General features: G+C 38.1%; 1 protein-coding gene across 3 annotated transcripts in view; it reads left to right on the top strand.

Annotated features, from left to right (window-relative positions):
• Window positions 1–22,820, top strand: part of Tbc1d15 (TBC1 domain family member 15) — a 57,100-nt gene that overhangs the window by 27,511 nt on the left and 6,769 nt on the right. For 2 of the 3 annotated variants that reach the window (XM_050135495.1, XM_050135494.1), the window contains exons 6-15: window positions 3,738–3,840; window positions 4,764–4,814; window positions 5,098–5,295; window positions 6,286–6,414; window positions 6,921–7,024; window positions 8,362–8,456; window positions 10,615–10,731; window positions 17,514–17,614; window positions 21,070–21,169; window positions 21,912–22,009. In XM_050135495.1, coding sequence (XP_049991452.1) covers window positions 3,738–3,840; window positions 4,764–4,814; window positions 5,098–5,295; window positions 6,286–6,414; window positions 6,921–7,024; window positions 8,362–8,456; window positions 10,615–10,731; window positions 17,514–17,614; window positions 21,070–21,169; window positions 21,912–22,009 — 1,096 coding nt within the window. The remainder of the gene's footprint in view (window positions 1–3,737; window positions 3,841–4,763; window positions 4,815–5,097; window positions 5,296–6,285; window positions 6,415–6,920; window positions 7,025–8,361; window positions 8,457–10,614; window positions 10,732–17,513; window positions 17,615–21,069; window positions 21,170–21,911; window positions 22,010–22,820) is intronic. The other variant, XM_050135496.1, reaches the window with a different exon arrangement.

The raw sequence follows: 22,820 nt of genomic DNA, 5'->3' as shown, positions 1-22,820 counted from the left end.
CCTGGCTCCGCCTACTCTCTCTCTCTACTTTGTTCAGATTTTCTGCCTGGCTTTACTGTTAAACCATTGGCAAAAAAAAAAAAAAAAAAAGAAAAAGAAAAAAAAAGAAAAAACTTCTTTATTAACCAATGACAATAAAACATATTCACAGGACACAGGGGAATCCCACATCATATAATTTTGTCTATTGTGCTGGCTAGTTTTATGTCACCTTGACACAGCTAGGGTCATTTTCGCATAGGAGCCTTCAATTGAGGAAATACCCCTATCAGATTGGCCTGTGGTACATTTTCTCGGTTGATGATTGATGTGAGAGGGTCCAACTCAGTGTGGGCAGTGTCACCCCTGGGCTGGTGATCTTGGGTGTTACAAGAAAGCAGGCTGAGCATGCCAGGGGAAGCAAGCCAGTAAGCAGCACCCTCCATGGCCTCCTATTCTTTCCTCCCCAAGTTGCTTGTATCCATGGTATTATATGACACAAAAGAGAAACCCTAAGACATCTATTTATTTACTTCTTCCATGTTCTGGTCTTCTAACGTCAACTTCATAAGGATAGAGGTAGTATTTGGTTTTTGTTTTTCTTAGTTCCTACCCACAAAGGCTAGTACATTATAGATACTCAATTAAAGTTGAATGAATAAATGATATGATTGCCAGTTTGATATATACTTTTGAAAAAGTAGCTATGAGAAGTAAATTTTAAATTAGTTTTATATGATTTCAAAGAAACTGAAAGACTGGTACAGTCTCAGGAAATATAATTTTTTAAAAATTTTTGTGGTTTTCCTGAGACAGGGTTTTTGTCTCAAGACCTTGACTGTCCTGGAATTCACTAATGTAGACCAGGCTGGTTTCAAACTCAGCATTCATCTCGAGTGCTGGGATGAAAGGTGTGCACCTCCACCACCCAGTATTTTTTTTTTTTTTTTTAATTCTGGGTGAGTTTAAAAATAGTAATAACTTAGGTACTTGAATGTGTATTGGTGGCCGTGGTATGTAGGCAGGATATAGTATCTGTTTTCTGAATTTACAAACATAATAAGTAGACATAGGGGCAGAGGTGATGTTAAAATGCTATTGTTAGTGAGATATGAGAGCATGGCCTTATGGTTGTGTCAGCATAGTTTGAACTCACTTTTTACATGATCCATGGAAAGGAGAGGCCTGGAAAGGGCTCTACCAACCACGCTCTCTACTCCCTCATCTCAGCACACAGGTCTCCAGGAAGGAGAGTTTCTTTAGAACTCACTGCTGTTTAAAAACGGGAAGCCATGGGATGGCGTCCTAGATGCAGCACTGCTGCTTGCAGGAAAGGTAGCAGTGCAGAAGTATGGCTCCTGCCTTGTTCACTTCTTCATTGCTGTGACAGAATCCTAGACAAAAGCAACTTGAGGAAGAAGGAAGGGTTCACTGTGGCTTGTAGTTGGGTGTAGTCAGTCATGTTGGAGGATTCATGGAAGCTGAAGCTTGAGCCGCTGGTACCATTGCATCTGAAGTCAGAAAGATGGGAGTGGGTCCTTTTTATTGAGTCCAGCACCCCAGCCTGTCCAGTGGTTCCGCCCACAGTAAGATGACTCTTCCCACCTCAGTTCAGCTAACCTATCTCCTCCCTCTGCCATGCCTAGAGGCTTGTCTCCTGGATGATTCTGAGATACAAACAAGATTTATTACCTCATCTTACTACAGTATTAATATTAACCCCTTCAGTATTGTTTTCTCCCCACTGAGCTGGTCTTCATATGGATGAGCAGAGAATGCCAGTGAGCCTTATAAAAACCAAGGATGCTAGGCCAGTGGTGTATAATTTGCCATTTCAGTTTTGATTACCAGCTTCTTCGTACTTATTTCTTAAATGGTTTTCTTATTCTAGATAACCAGTGTTAACATTAGTTGGTGTAATAAGTTTTTTTTATTTATGATCATCAATTAATGCACTATATTCACTTGGAGATAGGAATGGGAGTTCAGCTGCAGTTAAGAACCACAGCATGTAACCACAAAAGCTTTCCTTAGAAACTAAAGTGTATGCTAGCATGTGAGTGAAGCATTCTACGTGACTGAGTTACTTTCTGTTCCAGGCTGTGGGGTTTCCCCCATTAATACATGAGTATCCAAGCAGTAAAACATTTTTCTAAGAAAGCCAACTTGGTTGTATCATCATATTACACTAACCTTTTGCAGGATTAGTTTCTGTATATAAAGTTTTGGTGTTGTGAGTACTCTATAACATGGATTTAAAAACATGTATAGATATTTTGCCTGCATGTATGTATTGTGTACATTTTGTTCCCTTTTTATAGAACGGGCAGTGCTTTTATTTTCGTTATTAATTTAGATTTTAAGTAGCTTGATGTTATTTATAGTTAGAAACAAAATCACCCTAGCACCAGAAAACCCAATTCCTACCTTACCTGCTTTTCAATGCACATTTAAAATTGGCCTACTGTAAACATGACCTGTGAGAAGAGAATCCAAACCTCTGCATTTTAAACATCCATCCTAATTTTAGAAAAACATTGAAAATGTAAGGGTTTGATTGTCCCATGTCAAATGATTGGACCACAGTGATTAAAAAAAAAGCCAAACAGTTTTTTAGCTTCTATTGTCTTCACAGACCCAGTGTTGTTTGTGACAATGTAAGGAAAAGATCCTGTTTTGGATTTCATATCCCCTCTACCATTGCTGCTTTATTCTGTTGTGTTAGAATCGAGGCGAGATAGCTGTTATTAAAGATCTTATCTCAAAACATTTATAATGAACTAGAGGTGTATTGTAGTAGAAAAACACAGTTAGTTTTTATTTTAACCATAGAACATTTAGTAAGTCAGTTGTAATCTATAAGTCTTCAAAAGTAGAAAAAAGAATGGTTAGTTTGTCTGATTCTGTGGAATTAGATGTGTGTTTGGAAAGCACACTGCTTATTCTGTGGTTACTAAGAAGTGTGGAAAGATACCTGTCCCTAAAGCTTTAGTAAGAAAACTAAAGGGGCTGGAGAGATGGCTCAGAGATTAAGAGCATTGCCTGCTCTTCCAAAGGTCCTGAGTTCAATTCCCAGCAACCACATGGTGGCTCACAACCATCTGTAATGGTGTCTGGTGCCCTCTTCTGGCCTGCAGGCATACACACAGACAGAACACTGTATACATAACAAATTAATAAATAAATATTTAAAAAAAAACTAAAAACATATGGTCCCTGAAAATGAATATATATAATCATTTAAAATACTTTTGTATGTATGCTTTTATTGTGGTTAGCATTATCACCGAGGAACCTTCATATCTCATATTTTTAAACATTTTGTATTGTAATGCTAATAAGCTGTGGAACAAATTTGGAAACTCTCCAAATAATTTCCTATTTTGTACATATATACTTGAATCCTACAGTTTGGTGTCATACGGTTTTCTGATGACAATGACATTTATATTGTAGACTACTCCATTGTAAATTATACCCAAGAATTCAGTTTCATTGAAACATAAACACCTTTTGGCGTTCCCTAGTAAAAAATAGAAAAATATGTATTTGTTATATTGCATTTTAAAATTTAACATCTCATGTTTCATGAGGTTTCCAATCTTTGTTATAAATAACTGTATTTGCTAATGGATTGAACTTTTAGAGCTAGACTTTTTTTGGGGGGGTGGTTAGGTTAAGTATGCAGTAGTAATTATTCAGAAGATATTTGAAGTATTGTGGTAGTATTTTCTAAAAATCCCCCTTTTTAATTACAGGTCACCACAAGATAATAGAATACTTCTTGTCAATTGTCAAAATAAGAGTCTTTCACAGTCTTTTGAAAATCTTCTTGATGAACCAGCATATGGCTTAATACAAGTATGATTTTCTAGTCCTTAAATATATCTTTTATTTATATATTATCATTTGGATTCTGTCATTTGTGTTCCTCATCCCCTGGCATTCTCAGAGCTCACAATGAGTAGGCGAGTGTGTGTGTTTGTGTGATCTTTATGACACTACTGTGTAATCTTAGAGTAGTACACACACACACACACACACATACACACATACACACACACACACACACATATATATAATCTTGGAAGCCCCAGATACTCCCTTGATCCTTTTTTACTCTTAAACCAGGTTTTTGTTTATCATAATAGGGCAGCAGATTTTAATCATGCTTTTCATTTATCTGAAGGACTGCAGAGTGAGCCATTTCACATTAATTTTTAGTAATATTAACTTTTATTTCCCACCTCTGCAGATTGTTTTGGGTACTACCGTGTATCTTATTGCTCTAAATGTGTTAGGCATGCTCTTGCATTTGGCCACAGCTGTGCACTGAGCATGTGCAGACTCTTGATTGTTTTCATCCTTTATGCTTGAGTGCTTGCTGTGTTGCTGGCACTTTTTCTTGACCTCTGGACTGTGGAGATGAACAACATAAAATGGAGATTTTAGAAAGGAGCAGGACAAGAGGATTTGTTCCTTAAAATAAGAAGTTCTTCTGAGAGTTATCAGTAATAAGTAACTGTTTAGTAAATGTAAATTACCAGGCACTTTTGGCTTTAGAAAATAATCCTTGGGTTAGACACAGAAAAGACTTTGCAATTTCCCAGACAACTCTGCCCTTGAAGAAATAATTCTTGACAAGAGTTTTGCTGCTAATATAACTAGATTAAAGTATCAACTCTTATCCAAATAAATTGAACTTTTAAGTTTTGTCATCTATTTTGTGTTAGTGTGATAGTGCACACTTCAAGAAAAACAATGTGTATATTTTTTTTGTGAAGGCAGGCCTGCTAGACAGAAGAAAGCTGTTGTGGGCCATTCACCAGTGGAAAGTAAGCGCTGTGTACATTTCTGTATGCAGATTGAATGAAGCCTGCAAAGCATTTGTTCTGCAATTCAATCAGTAGCACATTAATTTGCCATTTATTATGCAATTTTAACCAAATGGATTAGGTTTAAATTTTTCTTTCTAGAAAAAAAACTAAAATAATCATAGAATACTCTGTTTTAGCTCTGATTTCCCTCCTTTTAAAGCTTTGCCTTTTTTCTACTTTTGGAGTAGATTTGGTCATTATTTTAATTAATGATGCTAATATTTTTCTTTTTACTACATAGAAAATTAAAAAGGATCCTTATACAGCAACTATGGTAGGATTTTCCAAAGTGACAAACTACATTTTTGATAGTTTGAGAGGAAGTGATCCCTCTACACATCAACGACCCCCTTCAGAAATGGCGGACTTCCTTAGTGATGCTATTCCAGGCTTAAAGATAAATCAGCAAGAAGAACTGGGATTTGAAGTCATCACAAGAGTAAGTGGAGATTTGAAGTAATCTAACTCCTAACATTGTAATAGGAGAATGCATTCTGAATACTGCAGGAAAAGGAACTCATTCTTCATATCTACTTCTCTGTAACCCATTCATAATAGTTTTTTGCTGACTAATAAGTATATCTGATGGTGCTAGCTTGTCTCTCCATTAATGTTGCTGTGGTTGGTTTTTGGTAATAATGAGGAAGTTGTTTTGTGGAGTGCAGAGAAGTCAAAGGAGTGCTGAATTTGCCTGTTAAGTTTTGTTTGCACTTTGCCCACTTCTGTGTAGGTACCAGAAGCATCTTGAAATGACACAGAACTTGCTGTCCTTACAAGTCTTTACTGACATTGGTGGGTTTGGGCCCTGCATTAAGGCAAACCTTTATATAATGTTCAACAAAGCTTTTGAGTTTGCTGCAGTTCTAGGCTTGCTCATAATTATAAAATTGTAAAATTTCTAAATTGTGGAACTTAATTAAAGGCTTTATCTTTAAATAGTATTTTTAAATTACCAGTATCTATTAATTGAATAAAAACAGTAGAAAGTGCGAAGTGGAACTAATGAATCATGAATCAATTTTGAGAATTGCAAACTTCAGTTTGGAAGAAAAGCTATTTTAGAGTGTGATTAGTGGAATAATTATATAGTCTATCTCTCCCTAATAATACCGTTTGATTTGAGGGTTTCATAGAATTGATGTTGAATGCTTTTACTCATGTAATTGAAAATCTAATGGCAGGACCTTTTTAACAACAAATGCTTTTAGTCTATGAAATCTTTGAATTTCTATTCCAGTTGTTTATGTTTCTTAGGAGGGGAAATGTGTGTAATACTGGCTAATAAAGTTCATTAACTTAACACTAAAAAAACAAGGATACTAGGAGCAGCAGAGCTCATGCCCGAGAAACAGTTTCTTAGGAGTTTCTGTATGTGCCTTATTTCACGTACAGCTGTGTGAGAAGTGCTGTGGTTTTTTTTCTGTTTTAGATTGATTTGGGAGAGCGACCTGTCGTGCACAGAAGGGAGCCCGTGTCACTGGAAGAGTGGACCAAGAGCGTTGACTCTGAGGGAAGACTCTTGAACGTGGAGAGCATGAAGCAGAAGATATTCAGAGGGGTACTGCAGCTCTGATACTGATTGTATCAGCTTTTGTTGGTTTGGGTTTTGATTTCTTTTGCAGGAAGAATTGACTCATTTCTTTAATGAAAGCTATATTAGAGTTTCTGTACCGAGTGGAAGAGTTGGGGTGCTTACAGTGCCTGTGTGCTGACACTGGCGTGTCCATATGTCTAGGAGAAGACACTTTTTCTTTGTTCTCTGGGTTACATGAAGAGGCTTATAACAGTGGCTGGCCTTCTTCTTACCCAGGAAGGTTGAACTTGCTCCTGAGCCCCGCTGTCCACTGTCCAGTCTGCTATCTACTTGTATTTGGCAGTTTGGCAACTGCTTTCATCTTTAGGATCTGGACATAAGAAACAAGATAGTATTCATTGAGTTGAATTATTTTGGGGTATAAAATTTAAGTATTAAGTCTCCCATTTATTTATATTCAAGTTTTGTGAACTTAGGGTATTCTTTTTTTCTTTCTAAATTAATATAATTAATATAAATACTTTCTTCAGGGTCTTAGTCATTCATTAAGAAAGCAAGCGTGGAAATTTCTTCTGGGTTATTTTCCTTGGGATAGTACCAAAGAGGAAAGAGCTCAATTACAAAAACAAAAAACGTAAGTAAATGATGCTTTTATGTGTTTATCAGAGAAATTGAAGTAACCCACCTATTCAAATTAAGTTTATGTGAGGAATTGGAATAGGCCAGGAAATGGTAGAACAAATGGTAAATTTCATCGTTTCAATTTAAAAATTAGAAGCAGTGTAATTATTTCATACCAGAAACACTTGTTTGGAAGGATCTTATTATAGCCATGCTTATGAATATGTGAAAATGTGGTAGAATGTTCTAGCTTCCTGTGCTGACTTTATATCAGTCTTCAGTTAATACTTACAGACAGCTATGTAGATGTCCATGTATTAGTAAATATATGTGTTGCAAGGAGGGGGCCACTTGTTTGTCCTGGCCGCCTGGCTAGCTTAGCCCTGAAATAACCACACAGAAACTGTATTAATTAAATCACTGCTTGGCCCATTAGCTCTAGCTTTTTATTGGCTAACTCTTACATCTTAATTTAACCCATTTCTATTAATCCAGTTTTATAAATTATATATTATATTTATATATAAATATATAAATTATACATATATTTACTCATATACTGGTCACATAGATGAAAGAGTCTTATTTCTTCTTTTTTTTAAAAGGATCTATCTATCTATCTATCTATCTATCTATCTATCTATCTATCTATCTATCTATCTATCTATTATGTATGCAGTATTTTGCCTGCATGTATGCCCGCAGGTCAGAAGAAGGGCATCAGATCTCATTATAGATGGTTGTGAGCCACCTTGTGGTTGCTGGGAATTGATTGAACTCAGGACCTCCTGAAGAGCAGTCAGTGCTCTTAACCTCTGAACCATCTCTCCATCCCTGAGCCTTTTATTTCTTGTAGAGAAAGACATTTCCTCCTTCTTGTAGAGAAAGATAGTTGACTTCCCAGGTGTTTTTTATGTCCAGTTTTCAGCACAGCCTTGGATTTGAAACCATTCTCAACCATTCTATGCATCCAAAGTCTTCGTCAGTCTTAGCCTTTCTTATATCTATTAGCAAGTTTTCCAGTAAAAATGATAGGAAAACAAAATTTTAAAGTTGGGTTTAAAAAGTTACTTGAATTCTTATAATTATTAGAAAGCTTTAGTGAATAAAATATTGTATACGTTTAGAAATCATTTCAAGAATTGTTTCTTTTTAAGTATACCTGAAATTCTAGCAGTTAATTCCATCCATTTCTTGTTTTCACATATGTCTAAACATTTCACTGTTATGTTTGTAAACTTAGATACCACTAACGTCATAATACTCTGGTACACTGTGTATAGAGAACCCCAAGAAACAGTGTCACAAACACAAGTCTCAGTGCGTTCTCGGTGTGTATTGTCTCTACAGTGATGAATACTTCAGGATGAAGCTGCAGTGGAAGTCTATCAGTGAGGAGCAAGAGAAGAGAAACTCAAGGCTGAGAGATTATAGAAGTCTGATCGGTACGTTTCCATAGTAACTTTGGAAACACAAGAGGTCTTGATAAGATTAAAGAACAAAATACTTGCTATGATACTGGGACTCAAAAATAATCTGAATTGTTTAATTTGTCTAGAGCTTTCCAGTGGCTATGTGTGTGTCAATATATGTATGTGTGTGTGCATACACGCACACACACACACTTATACACACAATGTGGGTAAGATAGGTGGATGACTGGGGTTATTGGCCAGCTAGTCTCACCATTCAGTGAGAAATACTGCTTCCAAAAGAGTGGGGTGGAACAGTGGTAAAAGACACTTAAGACTGACTTTTGGGATCATGCATACTCATACCTCCGTGTACACATGCAAAATGTATTCATGCACACCTCGCACAGGAGACTGTAGGTCTTGTGGATCATATGAATAAGATGGATTTAATATGATGGAGAGCTATTGGAGCATTGTAAAAGTATGCTACTTACATTTTGTTTTTTTCTGCTATGTGAAAATGGGTCCAATCAAGTTGTAAGTAGGAATAAGAAAGCTGTCTTAATAATACTGGTTAGGAGGTAGAAGTCTAAGCAAGAGATGGTGGTAGTCCAGGGTTAGAGGACTCACGTTGTTGATAAAACTTATAAGAGGAATAGACTTATTTTCTTGATTTGAGGAGCCAGGTGCTCAGTATTGACAGTTACTCAGATAAGATTTTGAGCAGAAGAGTAACACGATCCGAGTTCTGGCTTAGCAGTGCACCAGCTGGTGCCTGCGGAATGCTCTAGAGGAGCAGAAGTAGTGGGAGGGAGACCCTTTGAGGTCATCGCTGCTGAATGTCAGACTAACAGCAGACAGGCAGGCTTGTATGGAGACTTGAAGCTGCAGTGTGCGCTCTGCAACTCCCTAGTGGAGGGGGATTGGAGCAGAGGTAACAGCAACATCTAGACTTGTTTATATGCTCAGGGCCCCTTAATGTTTTTGGAGAAGAGCCAAGTTAACACTGTGGCTAGAATGGAGGTAGTTGGGTGGGAAGTGCAGTGAGTTTGGTGGGAGGTGAGAATTTTGGGTTCTGTACGTATTTTAAAGATTTAATTAGTGTACCAATGTCAGTCACGGGAAGGAAGGATGAGTGTCACAATTAGAGTGAACAGTCGGAGAAATGAAGCTGCTGGGCTTTGTTGACTAAGATGGGACAAGCCAGAGGAGACAAGTTTGGAAAGGGCTATTTGGAATTCAGTTTTGGATGATGATTTGGGGTTTTCACCAGTTAATATGTCAGGATGAGGGGCCTCAAGTTCTAGGGTGAGTTAGTAGCTGGAGAGAAACTTAGTGTTACTAACATACTGGTTAAGAGATCGTGTGAAGAGTGGTCTAGGTAAAGATTTGACAGATAAGCGGTATGATTGGAAGAGGCCCCAGAAGTGAAAGTACTTAAGGCACTTTCATTTACAATTGAGGGTATCGTGAAGAAACCAGGAAAAGAAACAGGTGAGAGAGGAGAAAGGACAACAGGAGACCACAGTTTCCGAAAAGACTAATGAACATGGCCAGGAGAGAGGCTGCGCTGTCGAGACAAGGAGTTCGCGATGTGGGCCGTGCTGAGAGCACCAGAGGTTAATAACTTTAAGGAATACTTTGTGGTGTTGGGTGTGACAAGATGGTTAGTCTGGGTTCAAGAGGGAGGAAAAGGAAAGAACTTGGACGTGGCACTTGTAGCTTTTGCAAGCTTTTCTTAAACAGATGGAGTGTGCTGATAAGGAGTTCTGTGTAGTTCAGTAAAGAAAAGTTGACCAAACTGAGGAGGAGGACAGGAGTTAATAGAGCAGCTACAGAATCCCCCTAGTTCTGTGTTGGCTGTTGGTGATGGAGCTCATGCATAGGAAGACGGCCTTAGTCATTGTCAGAGAAGCTCATTCATTGTGATGGGAGAGAGGGGAGATGAGACTGAATTCCCATGCAGGCTGGTGATCTTTTTTTTTTTTTTTAATTTGTGTGTGTGTGTGTGCATGCGTGTGCGTGCTGGTGCACATATATTGTCAGAGAACAGCTTCATGGGAGTCAGTTCTCTGGGCATTTTTCTTTCATTAAAGCTTGTCAAGAATTAAAATTAAATTCTATGCTTGTTGAATAAAAACTTTATATAAGAATTTGTTTTTTGAAATATGTGATTTTTCTTCTTTAGAAAAAGATGTCAACAGAACGGATCGAACAAACAAGTTTTATGAAGGTCAAGATAACCCAGGACTGATTTTGCTTCATGACATTTTGATGACCTACTGTATGTATGATTTTGATTTAGGTGAGTTCTATAAAGTTTTGATTTAAATAAAAACTTCTGTGTATTTAGTTTAGAATTTAAATTTATTAGCTGGTTTGGAAATGGGAATTGCTTTAGAAGCCTGTGAAGGCTCTAAAGCTATGACTCCACAGGAGAGCCCTAGGTTGCCACAGCAAGCCACAGAGGCACTGTGGAATTATTTTAATTTTTTGAGAGAATTGTAGTGACACCTCCAGGACGTTACTGTATTAGCTGGAATAGCTTTAGGGATTTAGCAGTCGCTTGCTCCGTTTCTTTTGTTGAAACTAAGGCTGGATGTTTGGCCTTGCTGAGTAAAAACAAACAAGGAATCAGGGTGAAAGGGTGATCTGTCTGTTGATTTCAAGCTCGGAGAAGCTTTGAGGACTGGTGTGATGTTGGACAGGTGCTCGTTAGTTCAGTGGACAGAAACACAGACTGAACATCTTTTTGTAGCTTGAATTATAATTGTTCTTAATAATAAATACCTGAAGTCAGGAATAGCGGTTCATGCTGAAAGGTGAGAGAAACAGAGCAGCCACCCACTACGTCTACCAATGCTCAGACCAAAGGGGCAATCCTGTCTCTGAATCCTCAGACTGCTTCTGAGCTGCTGCCTTCTCCCTCCTTATATTCCTCTCTCCACCCAGCCAGATCACTCCTGTCTCCACCTCCCCATTGCAGGGAATAAAGGCGTAGAATCTCAAGAGCTGGGATCACCATTGTATAAGCTCCATTTCTCTTTTAGACAGATTTAATCTCATGTAGCCCATGATGGCCTTGAACTCACAGAGATCCCTCTGAGTGCTGGGATTAAAGTTTGTGTGCCACCACTGCCTGGCCTCTATGACTAACTAGTGGCTTAGCTTGGCCCTCTGATCTTCAGGCAAGCTTTATTTGTTAGATTACAAACAAAATGTCACAATATCTTTTACCTGAATGGTTTGAACCAGGTGTTTCAGATTTTATAGCTTTTTGGATTTTGAGAGCTTATTTGGAGGTTCTGTCTGGGGAGGGAAGCTGCTCAGATCCCCTGGACTGGATACCATTTCCCTCTATTTGGAAGAGGTCATTCTTTGAGTGTAAAACTTCAGGAATGACTTTTGCGGAGTGGTAATGAGGAAGCAGACACTCTTGCAACCAGCCAGAGCAGCTGAATCAACTCTGGAGACCAATGGAGTTACAAATGTAGTAGCCAGATATCCCTCACATCAGACTTTGGAATTGGAGTGTGCACATAGACTTCATTTTGGGCATTCCTAATCTGGAAATCTGAAATGCATCAAAATCTGAAGCTCTCATTCCTTGATGAACTATTTGGAATAAGTGTGTAGTAAATGGAGCTGTTAGTTGTTTCTTGAAGGAAGATTAGGAAGACATTAAAAATGCTGTGGGAAAGTCTGAGAACCATTGTTTACACTTCCTTCTTTCGGCAGAAAAATGCTAATTGGAGCTCTCGGGTTGTGGAGTGGATTGGTTTGTGAGTCCTACCAAAATGAGTTATTAGGACTGGCATGGGAAATCATATAGGGAAGGGACACCACAGGGGAGAAAACTTAACAAAACAGTACTGTTTTGGTTGGTCTTACTTTGTAGCCCTGCCTGGCTTAGAACTTGATATGTAGATCAGAATAGCTTTAGCCTTGAACTCACAGCATCCACCTGCTATTGCCTCCTGAGAACTGGGCTCAAGGGAACCAGTATTTTTAAGTAGCAAGAGACCTTGAGCTGTTTCCTTCCCTAAGCATCAGCCCATTATAAATAATAAATAATGCACGTTTCTGAACTACCATTCGAATGGCTCCCAGCTAGAGACTGTCAGAAATAGTGTTTTCTAGATTATTTCAGTTGAACTTCGGGCATCTTTTGGAGTAGCTGATTGGATATTCATCACATTTAAACTCAAGTGAACCTTAAATTATAAATAACATTTTCTCCATTGTTTATGTTTTTATTCTCTTGGTTATGGTTTTAAAGGTATTAGCCTTTTTAATGACAATATATTGAAAATTATAGAGCTCTTATTAAAGTAAAAAAATGTAGCCAGTCCTGTCTGTCATACCATTGGGAGCTTCATATTAAGTCATTGAAAGCATATGAAATGACTTTCAGGTTATACAGTGCTGTCATACTTGATTTGATTTTAATTTTAAATTATAATAGCTATTTAAAGAAGTGAGGCTACTAGTTTCACTATCAATAAAGTGTATTGGTTCAGAAAGTGATTCAAGGTTCATTAAAAAGATAATTGATCCAGGTTTGGAGACTCTAATCTTCGTTACTGGCTAGCATTCTTATCTCTATGGTTCTCAATCTATGGGTCATGACTGACTCCTTTGGGGTTGCATATCAGATATTCTGCATATCAGATGTTTAAGCTATAATTTATACCAGAAGCAAATTAAGTTATGAAGAAACAGTGAAAATAATTTTATGGCTTGGGTCACAGCATCACGAAGGTTGCGAACCACTGCTCTCTCCCTTCAGCACTCCAGTCCCTTGCCATTTTCACATTTTACTATTGTAGAGAATAGGAGCATTGTTTTGACAATGGGTGGCACCCATGCATAATTATCTCCAGTGATAATTTTGAGATAAGAATTCACATATGACTGTGCATTCTGCCAGAAATAGAGTTTGAGAATTGTATCCATTTGCCATTTCTGTCTATACTAACCAGACCTTCTAATCAGACGCTTCAGGTGTCTGAAACATAGTTAAGATTCCCACGAATGACTGGGCTTATTAGAAGCGGAGATAGCCGACTTTGCAAATAGTGGACCACATCTCTTATCCTTTACTTGTACCGTAACCAAGGCAGTAAATCTAGTCTTCTGATGGCTCCCTCATATTGACTTGTTTTCTTAACTCACAGATGAATGATGAGTAAAATACATCTTCCTGAACGCAGTGTTGTTATTGAGAAAAGCATACAGAAACTTAAGAGTAAATTTTACTTAGAGAACACAGGTATTATTCTTCAGGAAGTGTCTGTGGGCCTTTTGTTTTGTGACGTTTTGTTACTGTGGATGTCACAAAGACGACTCTGAATATTCAATAACAAGTTAAATTCTGTTAAATACTGTGTGCAAGAAGGAGCTACAGTATCTAGTGTTTTTAAGAATAATTTTTCTGGGTAGTGGTGCTACATACCTTTATTTAATCCCAGCACTCAGGAGCCAGAGACAGGCAGATCTCTGTGAGTTCGAGGTTAGGCTGGTCTACAAAGTGAGTTCCAGGACACCCAGAGCTGTTACACACAGAAACCCTGTCTTGAAAAAGAAAACAAAACAAAAAATTTAACTCTCGAGATTTTTAAAATTTTATACTCTAGTAGATAAGCTTAGTTACTTGAACAGTTGACCAGCGAGTAGACTGAACTTTTCTCTCCAGAATAGGAAAATGTATCGCAGGGTTATAAGGAATGTTGTTTCTTCATGCTTCCAGCTATAATTTTAGGGACATACACTAGAAACTGAGGTGCTGCTGATTAAGATGTAGTCAGCAGTAGTGCAGAATCCAAGTGCAGTGTAACCCCCCTTACTCTTCCTCAGTAAATAATTCTGCCCCACAACCCATACCTTGAAGAACATCATCTAAAAGAATGAAATAGTTTAAAGACTACCTGAAGATAAAGAAAAATTTGACAGCTTGCCTCAGCTGAGACTTAGAGAAGAAATAGAGTGAGTAGTGCTCTTATAGGAGAGCTGAAGACTTAAAGGATTAAATTAGCTTTCTAGAAAACTTTATTATTCGTACCTTAATAACAAAGCACTTCCCACCAGAGGAAGATACGTTATAAATCTTTTGAATAGCACACTTTGAATTTCTCTATCATAACTGTGCACTGCCTAGAACAGTAGGATCATACTCCTTTGCACTTTGTTCAGGTCAGATTAGATTTCCTTCAGACTTTAATTGGCTTAGTTTTATATTCTCCTTTATTTCATTGTCAGTGCCAGATTGGAAAAATCCTCGTGATAGCAGTTTAATCTTCTTATCTTTTCTGAAACCCTTTGTTATTTTCCAAACATCTCTATAACCTGGAGACATATTTACATTTAAATATGCTATTCTCTTCTCTAAATTTCTTGCTTGGAACTATTAAAAATTGGTTGTCTTCTGTAGGGAACTAGGTGTTCTCTTATGCTAATATGAGTAGTGTCTTATTTTCCCACAGGTAGAGATTAGACATAACAATAAGATTATATGGGAAGGCATTGTAGCCAATGATAGAGCACAGACTCGTGGTGATGTAATAAGATTGTGTGAAAGGGTATCATAGAGAATGACAGAACTCAGGCTCGTGGTAATGTAATAAGATTATGTGGAGGGGCCTTGAGGTTGATAATAGAGCACAGACTCATTCATGGAGATGTAATAAGATTGTGTGGAAGGGCATTGAAGTGGGCGATAGAGCACAGACTGATGGTAATGTAGTGAATGTGGAAAGGAATTATCCTGGGTGATAGAGAATAGACTCAAGGCAAGTAAAGCTTCACTTTTACTATAAGGAAATATGAGGTGATATGAGTGCCTTTTTTTTTTTTATATTTATTTATTATGTATACAACATTCTGTCTGTATGTATGTCTGCAGGCCAGAAGAGGGCACCAGACGTCATTACAGATGGTTGTGAGCCACCATGTGGTTGCTGGGAATTGAACTCAGGACCTTTGGAAGAGCAGGCAACGCTCTTAACCACTGAGCCATCTCACCAGCCCCATGAGTGCCTTTTTGTATTATGTGTTTGATCAGAATTTTCTGAAGAGACTTTGGCTTACCTTTATTCCTGGTTAAAAAAAAAAAGATGAAACAAGAATGAGTGATGCACACTGTTTGTAACTTACAGTAGTACTATTCTGTTCTCCTTTTAAAGACATATGGCCTCCCTAAGGAAGATTTTGCTGAGTAAAAATGCAAGTTCTGGATTTGCAAATGAAAGACACAGGCAGCTTTTGTGTTGAGCCTAAATGGCATGAACTATAAAGTTGTAGCTCTTCTTGGGACAGAGGCAGAAAGCACAATTGCAAGTTCAAAGCCTGCTGGCACTACAAAGCAAGTTCTAAGTCAGCTGGATTACTAAGTGAGACTTTTGTCTCAAAATAGAAATGGAAAAAAAAGATGAAGATGTAATGCAGTGGCAGAATGCTTCCTGTCATGTCTTTACCCTCAACTCCATCACCAAAATAGCATAAAGCAAAGAAAAATGTTGTTACTTTTAACAGTGTACAAAAGGTACCACAAAGTACAAGTGAACAGGAACTTTCACACAACAGTTCCTTTGTTGACTGAGAGAGGGGTTTAGCAGCTAAAACCCACTGCTGGCTCTTCCAGGGGATCCAGACTTCATTTCCTGCTCCCACAGATGACGTGGATTCTGTTTCCAGCACCTGCTCACAACCTTCTATAACTCCAGTTCTAGGGGATCAAATCCCTGCCTCTGAATACCAGGCCCACCAGTGGTGTACAGACATACATACAGGCAAAATACCCAAAGCATAAATTAGTATTGCAAAAGAGTCTGGTGTCTGAAAACCACTTGTAAAACAAGAAAACTGAGGTTTTTATAGAGTAGAAATAAAGAAATTTGACATCCAGGTGAAAAGCAAAATGAACAGTTTAAGTGAAAGATATGATTTCTCCCTCCCCCCCCCTCCTTTTTTGAGGGGAGGTTTCAAGACAGGTTTCTTTGTAGCTTTGGAACCTGTCCTAGAACTCCCTCTGTAGACCAGGCTGGCCTTGAACTCACAGAGATTCTCCCGCCTATGCTTCCCAAAGGTGTGTGCCACCATTGTTCAGTGTGTGTGATTTCTTAACTTGCAACTTTTTCACATAGTCAAAGTCATTACTGAGAAATTACTATAGAATCAAGGAAAAGGTAGTTAAAGTTACAGCTTTAGATGCAAGGATACTTTAGGATGAAACACAGTTGCTAGCCATGGTCAGCCAAAGATTACCAAGGGAAGAGAAAAGCCCAGTGTTGATTAAAGGTGGGGACATTTAAGTGGTTCTGTTTTTGAGTTAGCCAGTGCGGTACATGCAGAGCTGGTGGTCATGTGAATGAATGTATAACTACAACTTGTTGAGTCTATTTAATGTTGTATGAATGAACATGTTTTTTGGCTGACTACATGACATGGATAACCAGTGAAGGGAGGTAGCCCTCACAAGCCCTTCCATGTCTTCTCACAGCAGCATTTGTTGTCTGTAGTTCTTGTCTAGGGATGGAGCCCTTGATACTTCGTCCTTCAATGGCAGCATGTCAGCTGGTGGTGTTGAGCTTAAGAAGCCATGTTGTTGAGATTTCATGAGCACCACTTTCCTTTCATATCTATGCAGCAGACTTTCTGGTCCTCTGACTCTGTGAACCTTGCAGTCCTCTCATCAGCAGTTTTCCTTGAACCTTAAGTATAGGGATTGTGTGTGGATGTGTCGTTTGGGGCCGGACACCTCAGTCAGTCGTCCTCTGCATTCTGCCCGAGCTGAGGATCTCTGTGATGCTCTCTGCTCAGGAAAGAGGCTTCTTTGATGGGGAGGGGTGAGAGCTGCACCTGTCTGGGAAGTGAGGATGCTCCACATTCTTGATCGTGATAGCTGTTCTTGATTAAAATGTCAGTCAGAAACAACTCATCTTTCCACCTTTTTGTTTTCCTTTCTTCGAATGTGAGCATCTGTTAGTTTTTACTCAGAGGAAAGTATTTTCAGCTGTATGGTGGTGATATGCACAAGGGATTCACAGAATTTAGGTTTTCAGAGACTTTCCCCTTTTCTCCTTTTTTCAGGATATGTACAAGGAATGAGTGACTTACTTTCCCCTCTTTTATATGTGATGGAGAATGAAGTGGATGCCTTTTGGTGCTTTGCCTCTTACATGGACCAAATGGTAAGCAGAGCGATTCCTTCCTCTGTTCAGACTGAATCTAAAAGGTCAGTTTATTAGTATAAGATTGATTATAGTATCTCGCTACTATGATGGAGCTTGAAATCATTACCGCATATTTTGTTTTACTTCTTTGTAACAGGTTTTCAAGAGCCTGGCAAACTATTAGAATTATTTTTCATATGAAAAGGTTGATGATATCTGCTGGTAGTACAGTAATTATTGGGTTTGATATCAGTAAATGCTTAATGTTCTGTAGGAGAACCATGTGTCATCATAGACTATTGATGAATAGATGACTCAGTTTTGTGAACTTCTTGTTAGTTTTATATAATAAAACTTAGTGTCAGGCTAAGTAGTCTTCTGACCTTTACTAAATGTCTTGGAGTTTGTCATTATAATACCTGACTTATCTCCACATGTGCTCTTAAAATGTGAGTGTCTCAGACACTCTCTTAGAATTCATTCCTTGTTATTTTCCAAGAAGGCTGTGATCACTAGAGTGTCTAAGTGTACATACTGCACAACAACATTCTGTCTGTCATTGGTGATATATTCTGGAGGCAGAGTTCTAGGGTAGTCATGTAGAGCCACTACTAACAGATAAGGAGAAAAGTCTTCTCAAGCAATCAGTTAGCAAATGATTTGGAGTAGGTGAGTGGGTGAGTGGGTGGAGGGAGTATGACTAGATAGAGGGTTATATGAAATTTAAAGCCCTGACCACACAACAGATAAACTTGATGCTAAGTCTTTATGGTACACACTGTAATATAGTTTAATTTAAGGCTTCAGATGTGAAATTGCAAAGTATATGTCTTTTATTCTGTACTCTTCTCGTTTACCTATTTTTTTCTTCATCATTTTTTTCTGTCTGTTTCCTTAAATCCATTGCCTATATTTTGAATTTATTCTCATTTCTCTTAGTTCTTTTCCAAATGTGTTCAATAAGATTTATAGTTTTTAAATGTTCTTTTATTAAATCAGTGCTTACTTAACTTAGTCCTTTGCTGTGAGTTGCCTTTGGATCATTTGGAAAGGTAGTTTTGGAGGAACCTAGCCATATCCTTGTCTTATCTTTTTGATTGATTGATTTGCCTGCCCTCTTAGTTCCAATTACTCCCAAGTGATCTAGAAACCTGAGGCATTTGTTATAAAGGTCCGTACAACTGATGATAATTTCATAAAAATTGTCTGTCCTTCTTGTTTTTGTTTTATCTTTTTTTCCACTAGAACTATTGTGTTCTTTGTAACAGGATTATATTTTTGTAGATAGCAGGGAGGTGGTTCAACAGATTTTTAAGAGTTAATACATGAATCTTTCCCAGTATTTAGTTTAAACTTCTATTTATAGTATGTATCTCCAATTAATTGTGAACATACTGTGTTTATTTTCTTACTTGTTATATAATTGACAAATTTCAGATGCCAGCATGTATGCACACGTGCATGAATGTAGGTCTTGTATAGTCTTGTACGACTCTCTGTACATTTATAATTTACAGTCTTTCTCATCTTGTGTACCAAGAAGTTTCAGTTTCTTCATTTTGTCTTTTTTTTTTTACAGTAAGTGTTCTATGCGTTTCTTTTCCATAGAAGGTCTGATGATTGTTCTAGTCTATATTCTAAAATGATCTCCTGTATTTTTATAGTATGTCTTTCTTTTGGAAGGCAGTGTGTTTGCAGTCAGGACCTGCTTGCTATTTTGTTGTGTTACTACTGCTTCCTACACTTTAACTTGACATTGCTTCTCAGTTTGTTTTGTTTGGCTTTACTCTGTGTTAGTGTTTACTGTTTTTGTGATTGCTGAACCTAAGGCCTGTAGGATCATTTTATTTTATATGTAGTTCAAGGCTGAGACTTTGTCTTATTTCGGAAATGTTTGCAAACTACAAATAACATAATGAGATTTGCTGTGTTCATCATCTGTTTTACTGTATAGGTTTACTCTCACTTTTTCATTCCTGTGTTCCCAAGATACAGCCAAAAGTCCTTTATTCCCTATCATTCTCTCAGAGGACTTCTGAAATGAATATTCTTTCAGAGTAGATTTCTGTCATTTCTAGATGCTTTTTATAGCATGGCTTAGTCATGTTGGTACTCCAAACCAACTGAAACTTTTGACTGTTAAAGCAGAAATCCTGTGGATTGGTGAATTATTTTGTCTTTCCCAATAGTTCTTCTGGTAACTGCAGAACTATGTTCTGGAGGCTTGAGTGTATTAAGCTGATTCGTTAATTTATTGAATAGAAAGTTTTACAATCAAGAATGGCTTCTAAGCTGATAATTTTGCTAAAGTACATTATAGTATTATTGAAAAAGCGTGAAGGGATGGTGTGAAAAAGTTAGTCTTAAGACTTTTCACAAGGGCTAGGGAGGTAGTGCAGCATAGAGAAGTAGAAGCTTCTGAGTTAAAGGGTCAGAGTATCTGAAGGGCTTTGAGGTTGTTTGTCTCAGTGTTGAAAGGAGCCTAGTCAACACTGAAGGCTGTTTGAGCATGTGAACCACAGTAGTTCTCAAGCCTTTCACTTCAAGAATTGTTTCTTTGTGGACTGCGTCTGTTCGTATTTATCATATGAACAGTTAATACTGCAACATTTATACATGCTTAAATAGCTATATGCCTCGTACAACTTCACGTACACCTTGTGTACATATTTTCATGAAATCACCTTTTCCAGTGACATTTCAAAATATCTTTTTAATACAGTACAGTATCTTCTACTGTGTTCAGTCTATCATGTTATATAGCCTTTGTGCCTGTGAAAAAAACCACGTGCAAGATAGGTAGTGTTTTATTACTATGGTCATGATCACGGCTTTGACTTCCCAGATGCCTACTCTCAGCAAATCTAAAAAGCAAGTAGTTAGTTCTTTAGAATGAGGTTTGTGTTAAAAAGCTGAAATTATGTTTCATATGCTTATGTGAAGGAACGGTTAATAATGGGAACCGTTTGATGACTGTGTATGTCCCTGAACATGTGTTCCCTTTTCCAAACATTTCTGCAGCATAAGAAAGGAATGTCAGTATGTCTGCTGATGCTGTCCCTCTACTCTTCTTGATCTGAATCAAATCAATAGAGGTAGAAAGTAAACCTTAGCCGGGCGGTGGTGGCACACGCCTTTAATCCCAGCACTTAGGAGGCAGAGGCAGGCGGATCTCTGTGAGTTCGAGACCAGCCTGGTCTACAAGAGCTAGTTCCAGGACAGGCTCCAAAACCACAGAGAAACCCTAAAAAAAAAAAAAAAAAAAAAAAGTAAACCTTGTTTGAGAGAAAGGGTATTTTTTCTTTTTTCCCTTCCCCCTTCTTAGTAATGTTTTAGCTTTTCAATTAGTTATTTGTTATAATCAGTACAGTAGAAATCCAGCATTTATCATTAGGAATCATATGCGTAATTATCAGTGATAATGTATTCAGAAATACTAAATAGTATGTGGTAATAATTATTTTCTTTTAAAGCATCAAAACTTTGAAGAACAAATGCAAGGCATGAAGACCCAGTTAGTCCAGCTGAGCACCTTGCTGCGACTGTTGGACAGCGGGTTTTGTAGCTATTTGGGTGAGTTGAGTGACTGCAGATGTATGCAGTGGGTTGTAGGGCAATGCCTGTGAAAATGTAAAGGAACTTTCTTTTTCAACTTAAAAAATATGTTTGTGTAGGAATGTTTTACCTGCATGGATGTATGTATATTATGCGTGTGCCTGTCTGATTCCCTGGAACCGGGGTTTTGTTTTGGATGGTTATGAGCCACCATGTGGGTGCCGGAAACTGAACCCATGTCCTCTGCAAGAGCAACAAAAACTTCCAACTGCTGAGCCATCTCTCTAGGGCTTGTAAAGGAACTTTTTTTGTTCTTTGCTTTTTTGAGACGGTTTCTCTGTGTATCTTTGGCTGGCTTGGTTCACTCTGAACCAGGCTGTCCTTGAACCCAGACAGAGATCCACCTGTCTCTGCCTCCCAGAGTGCTGGGATTAAAGGCGTGCGCCACCACCGCCCGGCATAAAGGAACTATTATAGACAATGCCTCACTGCTGTCACCGGGGTTGTTTTAAAGAGTAGAAAGAAACACTTGGTATCATCTTGTCTTCACACACATACTCGTTTGTGTAGTGGTTTTTAAAAAGTAAGTTACCCTGTACATTTCAATTGCCTTTTTGAATTGACAGAATATAGTCAGACATAAAAGACTCTTGTTACATAGAATGCTTAGATAAATCTGAATTTGAGGAAAGATCCTTGGTTCTGACATATTAGCATAAGAATAAGCCCTGTTTTCTTTTTTTCTTTTTCTTCTGCATAGAATCCCAGGACTCTGGATATCTCTATTTTTGCTTCAGATGGCTTTTAATCAGATTTAAAAGGGAATTTAGTTTTCTAGATATTCTTCGATTATGGGAGGTAAGTTCTTACATTTTTTTAATGGAAAAACTGTTGATTTCTGTGCGGAGTTGTAAGTATATTTTCAGAGAGTCCCTGAAATTTCTAGGGCAGGTGAGTTTGATAATGCATTTGTAGTCCTTCCCTAACAAGTTGACTTTGGTTCTTGGACTGTCTCTTGAAAGCATAGCACTGAGATTTGAGGCTGAGTGTCCCAGAAAGAGTTTTCTAGATCATTTGCTACCTGTATCCTTTATTTGGTAAAGTTGACTTTATTTTTTATTTTAAAATTTTTATTTTTTTATACAATATGTTTTAATTGTAATCACCCCTTCCCCAATTTTTCCCAAGTCCACTTCCCCTTTCCAACCCTTCCACTTTTGTGCCCTCCCTGTCCCCTTTTAAAAAACTACAATTTATGTTGCCTAAATATCCTTGAATATGTGGGCTTTCACTGGAGGGTGGTCAGCTCACCAGGGGCTACACTCTTAGAGAAAACTGTCTCTCCCTTTTGTAGCAGCTAACATTGCTAGGGATAGGATTGTGTGCTCAGCTCCCCTCTCCATTTGATCTGGGATTTGGTCTGGCCTGCACTTGCACAGATTTTTATGTGTGCTATCACAACCACTGTGACTTCAGATGTGCTTTTTCCCTGCAGTATCCATAAGAGTGTTTCTTTGTGGTCAGCCACCATCTCTGGCTTCTACACTCTTTCCACCCCCCCTTCCATACTGATTCACCCCATGGACGAGGTGCAGTATATGTGCCCCCTTCTCTTCCACACTGATCTACCCCGTGGAAGAGGAACAGTATATATGTCCCCTTCTCTCCC

Source organism: Alexandromys fortis, unplaced genomic scaffold (genome assembly GCF_014885135.2).
Source record: "Alexandromys fortis isolate MF-2015 unplaced genomic scaffold, M_Fortis_MF-2015_v1.1 scaffold_24, whole genome shotgun sequence".
In the NCBI taxonomy this organism is placed as follows: domain Eukaryota; kingdom Metazoa; phylum Chordata; class Mammalia; order Rodentia; family Cricetidae; genus Alexandromys; species Alexandromys fortis.
The sequence above is the reverse complement of the archived record's forward strand: the minus strand, read 5'-3'. Positions and strand labels throughout refer to the sequence as shown.